We start from the raw sequence: 11,862 nt of genomic DNA on the forward strand, positions 1-11,862 counted from the left end.
TGCTAATTTCTGAGTTTTTCGTTTGGTGCATTCAAGTTTTCCCAAGTCCAGAACAGACAAGTTGATAAGCTCCTTCTGTTTTGTGCTCCTTGTTTGCCTAGGCATACACCTGAAACACAGAAAAGAAGAAAACAAGAAACGCGTGAGTAACAAAATAGAAGTAAAAACTAGACAAAATCTCTAAACTAAACTCAATGATGATTCCCAAGAACTTCGGCAACGGCGCCAAATTTGATATGGTTCAAATTACCTAGAACTACTCTCTCAAATAAGAGATCAATTGCAGTATTTTAGGATCGAATTCAAGGAGTTCTTTTGTTCAAACAGTGAGTTAAATATCGAGATTAAGCTAGCAGGGTATGTGTGAAATATTAAGAAAACAAAATAAGAAAACAGCAGATTGATTGTGTTGTAAACGATTAGGAAAAGAGCTAGGAACAGGGTATTCTCAGGAAGCTATTGGTTAGTAGATCTAATGAAAGCTAGGTTGTTATCGAACCATTCTTAAACTCAAACTCTAATTATGGAATAACCGGTGGGCGTGCCGCGAAACTCCCTATATCTATAGCTAATAGTGACCGGAGAAGCCGAGAGACTATCAACCTAAATATGCATTCTTAACGAGTTCAATTGTTCATCTTAGTAAATAGGCCGATTCTTATTACACACCTATAGACCAAACTGATCAAATAATAGATTCAACTACAAATACCTATGGCGGACATATCTATTGTCTGGATTCAAGATCTAGTTAATTACTCTAGATATAACATTAGGTATAATTAAAGATGAAGAATTCTACAGATAACTTAGCAAAGGGGGCAATATACTAAACCATATGAATCCCTAATGAGAAACCCTATTCCTAACAAGCAGATTACTCAGACATATTGAATGAAACAAACAACATAATTGAGATAAAAAAGCATAAACACAATGAATAGAGAAGGGGAAAGAAGGGATCTCTTCACTGTATATAGATCTGAATGAAACTCTGAATAACAATGGATGAATAGCTTATGTCTCTTACAATAGGGTTTGCAAAGAACTTGATAAAAGACTTGATAAATGAAACTTAGGTCTAAAAACAATATATATAGACCCTAAAAACGTCCAGGGACTAATAATGCAAATAGGGAAATCTTCTGGGACAAAGTTGAGCTTCTGGAAACTCGAAAGCGTCTAGGGTTTTTGCTGGGCCGAAACTAGTGTCGATCGACACCAAGAGTGTGTCGGTCGACACTCGTTGCTGATTCTTGAACCAAAGTCGTCCTTAGCTTCCTTTTCGTTAGTTTTTGCTACAAAATGTTTCCTTATCTCCAATATTGTCTTATTGCATAAAATACCTGAAAAGACACTAAAAAGACACGAGAAATAACGTAAAGAGTCAAAATAGGGTTAGACTTGGCTATGAAACCTCTTGGAGACTATTCTTGTTTTGTATAACCTGTGTGAGCACCCAATATCCAGAATTGACAGTATAGCCTCCGAATTAGGGCTGAGCAGAGAGCAGATATCCGGGATTTTGGTGTTGTTTGTGATTCGATTTGCTTTATCAGAATACTTATTTTTTTTTTTTTGTATTTGCTTTGAGAGAGACCAAATATTCGGTGGTTTTGAATATCCGTTAAAATCTAAACCATTTAATTATCATATATCGGATTTGTTAAATATTTATTTTAAAAAAATATAAAAATATAAAATTTAATCCAAAAATAGTAAAATTTTATCAAAAATAGTAATATTTTATATTTCTCTTTTCAATGTTAAAACTAGTAGTTCAAATAATTAATTAGGTGATTAGAAAATTATAATTAAATTGAGTAGAATAACGGATCAAAGCGAATCTAACAAATATTCTATCTAGTCGTACTCCAAACTTGGTATAATCCCAAGTATAGGTATCTTGTGTATTTTTTTTCCTGGCATTTAGATCCCCGTTGAAAATGGTCAAAGCCAAAATTCTTTCGATTATCTTTTTTTTTGGTCACTTTTGAATTTTTTTATAAATCCATCATTTCCAATAACTTTTCAACGGGCAATATTGTAAAAGAAAAAAAAACAAGTTGAATTATATAGACTTCAATTAAAGTGGCTTTGACCTGAATTATAGAAAATATCTTGACTATACTTTTTAATAGATGATTAGAGCAGCAGATTTCTTTAAAATATGAGACAAATAGAACTTAAACCCATCGATGTGTGTACACAGTTACAACAAGCCAGGAACTATAAGAACCAACTATAATTATACATTACATGATATAGATACAGACATACATACACTATAATTTAACAAAAAAAACTAAACAAAACCTATACACCCAAAAACCCCAAGGTCGACATTTCTAATTCCTAGAAAAATAAGGCTCTTCAGTTTTAAAATCAAGCCCAACACATAACTTGCAACAAATAACCAACGAATGACACAGAAACTAAGTAAGTTTGGCTCTTGCTGCGCAACCCGACCGCACGTGTGTGTGTGTCGAAGAATCATGTCTCGTGTCTCCCAATAGTTTCTCTGGGATCTAATCTCTCATAAATCTTCGGGTTATGCCTGCTTTTGTACATTAGGACATCAATGTTAGAAGAATATATAGCTTTTGTTGATTCTGATAATATCCTCATGAAAAAAGCAACTAAATACTTCACCTATTGAGGAAATTTACTAAAATTAGCCTCATCTACGGAGAAGGGGAGATGCTGATCCCGAGCCTCCTGAACCCACGGATGGTAAGGGTCTTCTCACAAATGGATGGTTCAGCAGTTCAGCTGCAGTTGGCCGCTCTTCCGGGTTCACTTTAAGACACTTAAGTATGAAAAGCCGAGCATCTAGTGATAACGTATCAGGTACTTCCGGAAGAGTACCCCTTCCGATCCTAAACAGGGCTTGAACCTGCGCGTTTGCACAAATTCTGACTTTTAACTCATAAAATCCCATAAAGTAGACACTTCAAATGTCGTTTAAGATTATTAAGACAGTTCAAAAGTTTGAAAATCTTGAAGACTTACGGGTTCGAGATCAGAGTAGGGGATCTGACCAGTACACATTTCCAGCACAGTGCACCCGAGGCTCCATATATCAGCTGGACTTCCATAGCCATCACTATCCTTTCGGTTAATAACCTGATCAAATGATTATGTTCTATTTAGATATAACCATACAAGTATAGCCTCAAGTACAATGAAAGTGAAATGAATCCACATCTGTTACGTACGATTAACATACATACTTACAATTATCAAAAACCATTAACTGATATAAAGAAAATTTCACCAAATATTTGAAGCAAACATAACCAGGAGTTTTTGAGGTTATAAAGCCCAGACCAGAACATTTCTATTAATGTAAATCACTGGGAAAGTTTCCCAAAACCATACCTCTGGAGCCATCCAAAATGGAGTTCCCTTGCAGGACTTAATGTCGTTAAACTTTGAAACCTAAATAAAAAAAAATGACAAACATATCAGGGTACTAAACGATGGACCAAGTAATTACTTTAGAGCAAAGCTATAAATATCTATTTATGGAAAAAAACCTTTGCCAATCCAAAATCTGCAAGTTTGACGGCGCCATTAGCGTCCACCAATATATTTGCACATTTGATGTCCCTTTGTTGCATAAAATGATAAAAATAAGTAACCCATGAGATGCAGGAAATTAGATAGATGCTTGGGAATTACAGCTGTACCAAGAGAGTTTACTAGTCTAACCTGTGAATAAAACCTTTATCGTGGAGATATTTCAAACCGTCAAGAATCTGTCTAGTGTACAAGGAGACTACAGAGTCCCGAAGCTGGTATCTTTGGTAGAGTTTTAGAAGGGACCCTTGGGTTACAAGCTCAAGAAAAATGTACAAGTTTGACCCATCCTGAAAACAGCGAAATGAGTTATTATTGCACAATGAAATAGTTAGGCAACTGCAACTAAGAAAAAGAAAGAGAGAACAGGACCACACCTTGGCTGTGCCACGATATCTCACAATATTCTGATGCTGAAGCTGACTAAGTAGTTTAATCTCCTGTAGAAAATGAAAAATATGGCAAAGGTAAGGTGGATTAGCAACCTACTTTTGACTGCTCCATGAGATAATGACAGAAGTGATAAATGCTACGGATCATTGACCCATGTATATGAAACTTCCATTTCCATACCCCCTCAAGTTGTTGTATGCATTCTTGTGCCTGACTTCCCTGATCAAGAAGTGAAACTTCCTTGACAGCAAAGAAGTCCCCATCTCTACATATAACATAAACATCCATTAGCCAAACGCATAATGGAAGACTCGTTTGGACCACATTTGTCAGCCGACTACTGTAGTATTCCTCATTGAGTGTCTACTTTTTTAAAACATCATGCGACTAAGTATCTGATTTCAAGTTCAACAAACACAAGCAACCAGTAAGACTTACCCAGAAATGCCTTCATACACAGAACCAAATGATCCTCGTCCCAAAAGTTGACCCTTTTGCCAAGACGTTATGATAGCTCCTCCATCTGGATAGATAGGCGAAGTATTGGATACTGTGCTTGAGGAGTCACCCTCATTTGTAGTGAATGAGCACGTCTCGTCAGCCGTATCCCCCAACTGGATAAACCTAGCTCCCATCTCTTCCGCTTCCGCTTCCTCTTCCTTGCCTTCCTCTTCATCGCATCCATCCTCGGAAGAAGAAGAAGAGGAACTCGGCCGCTTAACTGTTTCACTTGGAGCGAAATGCGTCAGGAAATCCCAAGACGATCCCCGATGATCAATAGGGGGTCGTTTCATAGCCGGAGGAGGCTTAAGTACTGGTGGTCTTAGCCCCTTAATACCACCACCAACACCAACACCAACAGCCACTACATTATTTGGTACAAGATACCCTTTCGACTTCACAATAGTTGGTGTTCTTTCCATAACACGCCTATTCTCTACCACACCATCAGCTACTAACCTATCCACAGGAGTGATTAAATTCCCAATCTCACTCAACTCAGTAACAATTCCACCACTAGGACCTGCTTCACTCAAATCCTGACCCTGAACCTTATGATTCATTGAATCAGAACCAACAACAACACCACTAGGACCTTCTTCACTCAAATCCTGATCACGAACCTTATCAAGATCAAAAGACTTAAACCTATTAACAACATCTGAAGAAGAACGTTTCTTACAAGCTTCCCAAGCATCAAAAGAAATAGCCAAATCATCAGGACCAGAAACACCAAGAGACCGATAAATCCGATCCATCTCTCCAACACCACCACCGATTCGGAAACTAGTAGGCTCCGGAAACTCCAAAGAGCGAGTCATCAACGAAGAAGTCGAAACGGAAAGATCTTCAGCTGACGAACTAGAACATGAAGCTGCGTCGTAATTGATATTCCTCGCCGCATCGCGACGCTCTAACCGCCGTACCGGAGTAATATTCTTATCTCCTCCTCTTCGTCCAGTTGATTTCTTCATACGAGCTAGAATTCTGTCCATAACCAGCTCAAATCCATACGCTATTTACAAGTTCCAAGTCAAAATTGAAGAGAATCGCACCTCTTACTTGGCTTCAATGGAGCTTGGAATTGGAAAATTTTCCCGAGAAAAAAAACTCGCGGGAGTGAAGAAGACCGAGAAATTTGGGCAAAACCTGACGGCGAAGAGAGAGATATGAGAGAAGAGAGAGAGAGAAAGAGAAGAAATGTAAACAAAAACGCGGTGTTTCGTGGAATAATCGGAGACGAAGCATTGTTTCGGCGTTTTTGATTGTTCCATGAGAGTCTTTACTTTTTTTGTTTACGCGTTCACTTACTGGGCTTTTTAATTGGGCTTACAATTGTTGGGCTTCTTAAGCTTTCAGTTTGGAGTTTTGAGTTGAATATATTAATTATGTAGACTTGAGTTTGTTGTTTTAAAAAATACAAAATAATCTTATGAAATCTAAAATAGCCTATTTTGCAATTTTATATATATTGTAAATGTTTTCACGATTACATACATTTGTTTTTAAAACTTTTAAAGATATACTTGAACTCTTCATCTCGAGGTTCCGATTTAATATATTATTTATCAAAATTTTAAAATTTGATAGTAACGAAAAATCTATATTGTGTATTATTTTGAAATTCATATGATATTTTGCATTTTTTGGATCTGAAGAATAAAGTTGTAAAAATAGACGAGTTTGAGGATTTTTTTGCATAAAACCCTTTTAAAAAGTAGAGTTTAGATGGTTTTAAGGTGTTAAACTTAAAACATGTGTAAACTTTAGAATCCGTGGACGAGGCATACACCGCTTTACTATAGGACGTGTTAATATATTTTTAACTTTTAAGTACAAAAGAAAATAAGTGTCGTGGATTAGTTAATCGATGTAGTAGAGTATTGCGAGTTTGATTGTGTGTTTTGCAGGGTTTTGATAGAGGTAAATAAAAAATCTGTTAAACATACAAAAGTTAGAAGTAATATAGTTAACCTACGAAAAGATTGTAACTAAATAAACATATTACTATAAATTATACAACATATAACAAATAGAAAGATTACTTCGATAAACCTAAATAGAGCAAAATTTTCTACCGCTTACTTTTCGTACAATTTTTGAACTTTAACATGGACAATGTCTAAGCAAAATTTTGTTTTGTTTAATTGTTTTTGTTGAAAAGATGTAAATAAAAATTGCATGCCCAAAACTCGTCTACAAAATCAAAGCAATTTTTTTTTACTTTTGCCCATCAAAGAGCATAGTAATGTATCAAACTTATTTTTATATATAGATATAAAGATTTAATGGGTAAATTGCTTTAGAGATCGTGTGTGTGAAGAAGCAATAATCATATATTATTTTAATCATCTTACGAAGAGTTAAGTGTCAGGGAAGAAGTTTGTTCTCATTCGCTCAAAATTGGAAACACTTATGTTGGTTATGTTAGTTATGATTTTTTGAGGGATATATTGCTTAGATTTCGAAACGAATTGGGTGAAGTTATTGAGTAAATCGTTTAGCTAGATTAGTTCGTATCATGTATTGATTTTAATTTGTTTATGTAATCTCTTCTCATCATTATTGGGTAGCAAAAATAAAGCTTTTCTTTTAAAAACAACAACTTCTGGCTACAAACAAAATGTCAATATCCAATTAACAAAATTATCTAAAACTAAACTGAAAATTGTAAATTCTAAACAAAAATTCTTAAACCAAATCACTTAGACTTCACTTTAGTAACCTTTAATTAATAAATAATATATCTATATTTAGTTCTGGAAGAGTCAGCCTTTTATTTTAAAAATCTAAAAATTTGTCTCCTAGTCATCCTTTTATAGGAAGAAAATACTAAATTTCTTTATTCAAATAAATACTATAACAAAATATTAATATTTTAATGTATAATTTGGTAATATATTTAAAATTCAGACACATTGACATTATAATTAGGCAATTTGGTACCATGTTAATGAAATATTAATGTTGATTAACTATTTAGGCTAAAATTCAATTAATATTTGGTAAAAATACTTATTAATAATTGTATTACATAATCTGGTAATATATTTATGATCACTAATGTCTATTAACTAATTATAGTAAATTATTTATCAAAAGATATTAAAATTAATATTTAGATATCTTACTTAAATAATAATATTTTTCTTTTTAAAATTGATCATATCAAAAAATAGTGTACTTTACAAGTAACTTATATGATATGTGTAAAAAAGTAAGAAAATTGATAACTTAGCTAAAATTGGTCATATACATTGATCAAGTTGCCATATATATTCCAAAGGGCGTGAAACAGTTTCTCATAGTTAACTAGAAATTTCACTTAAACATATGCTAAGTATTTTTTACAAGTAACTCATTTTCTGTTCGTTAAAACCGTTAACTCTCTTTTCCCGCGAAAATTCAACTAAATCCTCATTTTCGTACGTTAATACAGGTAAATCTCTTTTCGTTCATGTAAACTAGTAAATCTCTTCTCGTTCGTAAATAGTCTTAAACCTTTTCCGTGGCACGAAAGTCTTTTACGTAGGTAAACATAGTCAGATAAATACAATTATTTTTTTCTTTTTTTTTTCTTTTATATATATAGAAACAACTTTAGAAGTAATAAGTTTTCTTGCAATTATTCTAATTCTGAATTTATAATAGAAAAAAAAATACAGTTATGAACTTTGATCATTGTCTTTGTTCCAAAAATTTAACTTGTACACAAATAAGGAAAACCTAATATAACAGAAAAAATATATATAAACTTCTTTTCTGTTCGTTAAAACTGTTTTATTCTCTTTTCCTGTAAGAGTTCAACTAAATCCTCATTTTCGTACGTTAATACAGGTGAATCTCTTTCCGTTCGTATAAACTAATAAATCTCTTCTCGTTCGTAAATAGTCTTAACCCTTTTCCATAGCACGAAAGTCTTTTATGTGGGTAAACAAAGTTAAGTAAATACAATTATTTATTTTTTTATAAATACATAAACAACTATAGAAATAATAAGTTTTCTTGCAATTTTTCTAATTCTGAAATTATAATAAAAAAAAATACAGTTATGAACTTTGATCATTGTCTATGTTCTAAAAATTTAACTTATACACAAATTAGGAAAAACCTAGTATAACAAAAAAAGGTTTATAAAAAAAAAAAAAATAGTATATATAAAAACTTGAGAAAGAGAGAGCTTTCTCGGAGAGAAGAAAGAGGCTGCTGTTTGTTCATGCGTTTCGTTCCTTGAACAAGTTTTCTCCAAACAAACCAAAAAAAAAAAAACATTTCGCCTCCTTCTCTTCTTCTTCGCTACCAGTCTCTTCTCTCTCGCACCATCGCAAAAACCCTAATTTTTCTCTTCGATTTTCTCTTCTCACAAACCCTAATTGTTTCTTCCTCCCACCACTCGCTTTCTCCTTCCATCGTTTGGTTTTTTTAATAAGTTTCTCTCTTTTTTCTTGTTTGGGGAAGAAGCCATTGGTTTCTTTAAACGATTGAATCTATAAAACTTCTTCTTTTTCTTCTGGGTTCTGTGTTCTTCGTCTCTTTCGTTGAACCCGTTGTTTCGATTTTCTTTCTTCTGAGGGAGATTTTTTTTCTGTTGATGCGTTGATACGAATTTTGCCGTTGTTTTGTTGAATTCTAGGAATAGTGATTAGGTGGTTAGGGTTTCTGGTTTAGTGCCCATCAGGCTAGTTCCCTTATTGGTGGATTTAGATGATGATGATGATCTTCTAGGTTGGTTTTAGAGTGTGTCTTAGCCATCTGTGTGAGAGATGGATGTGTAGAGGGTTTAATCATCATTGAGACGATTCGATTCATTTGGTTTTGATTTGAGATTGGATTTTTCTTCCCTGCCCTTTGTGGTAGTAGGTGATTTAGATGTTTAGGAAGAATTAAGAAGAGTTCTTGAGAGTGATAGAGGTCATTGAATTGTTCTTTTTATCTGATGAAGTATAGCTTTCATAATGGAAAAACGCGAACCCTCTTTAGTTCCTGAATGGTTGAGAAGTTCAGGACATGGTTCTGGTGTTGGGAGTTCAAATTCTCTTTCAGGTATGCTCGAGTTCGTAATTGTTATATCTTGTTCATAGCATTGTGAATAGCGTTGTAAGTATGTTTTCTTTTCGTTTTGGTTTAGATTCTTTACGTAATAGCAAGAATAGGAATGCTAGGAGCAGAAGTGATGCTGATTCAGTTGGGTCTCCTTTTCTCGACCGGTCTTCTTCCACCAATACGAGGAGGGGATCTAGTAATGGGTCTACAAAACATGCATATAGTAGTTTCAACTTTAATAGGAGCAACAGAGATAAAGATCGGAGCAGGGAGAAGGATAGGATGAGCTACATGGATCCATGGGACAATGATAGTTCTATGCCTTTTGGAACCTTCTTGATTGGTAGGGGAGAGGAGCCACTGAGACGATCACATTCAATGACAACAAGGAAACAGGGAAACCATCTGGCTCAAGGATTTACAGTAGGATATAAAAATGGTGGAAACATTAATACTTTCAACGGACATGGTATACTTCCTGGAACTAGCCCTGTAAAGAGCTCCAAAAGAATGGGTTTCAATAAGGATTTTCCTTTGCTTAGAGGTGAAGAGAGAAATGGAGGCCCAGACGTTGTAAGAATCTCATCTCCTGGTCGAAGTCCTACTGCTCAGAGCTTGTCAGTTGCTAATCCAGCCTTGATTATCGGGGAAGGTTGGACATCGGCTCTGGCAGAGGTTCCCAATGTTATTGAGAAGAGTGGTGGTGCTGAATCCCATGCTAATGTGGGTAATTCGGCTACCTTATCTGGACCAGCTTGTCGTAACATGGCTGAAGCATTGGTGCAGGCTCCAGGAAGAACTGGTACACCACCCCAGGTATTTTTTGTATCTTTGTATTGCTAATAGTACACTACCTTTTTTGTTTTTTCTAACAGATTTTTGTATTTGGGGTCTGTAAAGGCACAAACACTTGAGGACCGAGCTATTAGGCAATCTAGGCAGTTGATACCGGTTGTGCCTTCAGCACCAAAGGGCTCAGTAAGTTTTTTCCGTAGTTGATCTTATTTTCTGTCAGTTACCTTGGGCTACATTGAGTATATGTTGGTTGACTTCTCAGGTTCATAACTCTTCTGATAAATCCAAGACCAAACCAATGTTTCGAAGTGGTGAAACCGGTCTTGCTTCTTCAAGAAATACCCAACAGCAGTCCTCTGTGATGCTCGGTAATATGCAGTCTAATCCTGGTAGTCAGATCAAGCCTGATACGACTAAGAAGCTGGTGATTCTCAAACCTGCTAGGGAAAATGGGGTAGTTGCTGGAGGTTCACCACCCAACAGCCGAGTTGCCGCTAGCCAGCCGACCACTGCCCCATCCACACAATTTACTGCTTCTGTGAGAAGCACAAATGGTCCAAGGGATCTCAGGGGAGCTTCTGTAAACATGTTAGCTGGAAAAGCCGCTGAAAAGAAACTTTCCTTGGCTCAAACTCAGAGCAGGCATGCATTTTACAGTGCTTTGAAGCAAAAAACATGTACGAACATCTCAACTGATCCATCAAAAACCAGCTCTTGCATCTTGTCTTCAGTGGAGGAACAGGCAAACAGTTCTAAGGAGCTTGTAGCTAGTGACCCTTCAAGTCCACAAGCTGCAGAAAGAGATGAAATCATGGAAAGTGTCGAGAAAGTTTCTAACGTTGCAGAAAGGATTAGTAGATTTGAATCGGCAGTCCGTCCAGATCCAAAAGAGGCTGCATTCCTTAAATCCCTTGGTTGGGATGAGAATGATAGCGACGAATACACCCACACAATGGAGGAGATGAGAGAATGGGTAAAGGACACAACAACACTCTTCCTTGGTTTCTTTTAATTTCTCTCATCATTGTTAACTCGTTTTACTTTACATCTTTTATAAAAACAGTGCAAGAAGTTCAAGCCATCACTGCTGCAGAAGCTGCCTATCATATAAGAAGCAACTGAGGACATAGCTCCCGACTCGTGATCAGATTTTGTTCGGGGTTTTCAGATGGAAGATAGTTTTTCATTCTCTTTTCTTTTCTTTATTCTCTTTGGTTTTTTTTTTTTTCTTTTGGTTACTTCGGCGCTGGCTAGAAGGTGGAAAGGCTTTAGTTGCAGTAAGAGTATTGTTCTGCTTCTTCTTCAGAGGTGCAACAAAATGAAAAATGGCTGACTATTTTGTACATCTTTGGTCTGAAGATAAGTGGGCTTTGTCTATGGCATCTTCTTTTAGGTTTTCTAATGTTTGATGATCATTCATGGTGAGGGAAAGAGAAAATTGCCGATGGGGGTTAAGTAGAAAAGTTAAAGAATTCGTTTTCTTACCTTTTTATGAAATTCATCTTTTAGGCTTATATATTTTATATTATTTATTCATTTTTATAGTTT

The 11,862-nt window shown here is 35.3% G+C and overlaps 2 protein-coding genes across 3 annotated transcripts; one reads left to right on the forward strand and one right to left on the reverse strand.

The window, feature by feature from the left end:
- Positions 1-2,079: 2,079 nt before the first annotated feature.
- Positions 2,080-5,729, reverse strand: MEKK1 (MAPK/ERK kinase kinase 1). The gene is made up of 9 exons (NM_116919.4): positions 4,414-5,729; positions 4,156-4,240; positions 3,960-4,022; positions 3,715-3,872; positions 3,540-3,612; positions 3,382-3,441; positions 3,013-3,126; positions 2,653-2,896; positions 2,080-2,557 (listed from the first exon to the last, which is right to left on the reverse strand). Exons 1-8 carry the CDS (start codon positions 5,469-5,471, stop codon positions 2,681-2,683), a joined length of 1,827 nt encoding a protein of 608 aa, NP_192590.1. The 5' UTR covers positions 5,472-5,729; the 3' UTR covers positions 2,080-2,557; positions 2,653-2,680.
- A 2,932-nt stretch (positions 5,730-8,661) lies between these two features.
- Positions 8,662-11,862, forward strand: AT4G08510 (mediator of RNA polymerase II transcription subunit-like protein). 2 transcript variants are annotated; one of them, NM_116920.4, is made up of 5 exons: positions 8,662-9,519; positions 9,605-10,335; positions 10,420-10,497; positions 10,577-11,287; positions 11,378-11,862. In NM_116920.4, the coding sequence occupies exons 1-5, from the start codon at positions 9,432-9,434 to the stop codon at positions 11,423-11,425; spliced, it is 1,656 nt and encodes a 551-aa protein (NP_192591.1). In that variant the 5' UTR covers positions 8,662-9,431; the 3' UTR covers positions 11,426-11,862. The 2 variants fall into 2 exon arrangements, with proteins under 2 accessions (NP_192591.1, NP_001329415.1); NM_001340590.1 differs by lacking the exon at positions 11,378-11,862 and having other exon boundaries at positions 8,673-9,519; positions 10,577-11,341.

This window comes from Arabidopsis thaliana, chromosome 4 (assembly GCF_000001735.4).
Source record: "Arabidopsis thaliana chromosome 4, partial sequence".
Classification (NCBI taxonomy): Eukaryota; Viridiplantae; Streptophyta; class Magnoliopsida; order Brassicales; family Brassicaceae; genus Arabidopsis; species Arabidopsis thaliana.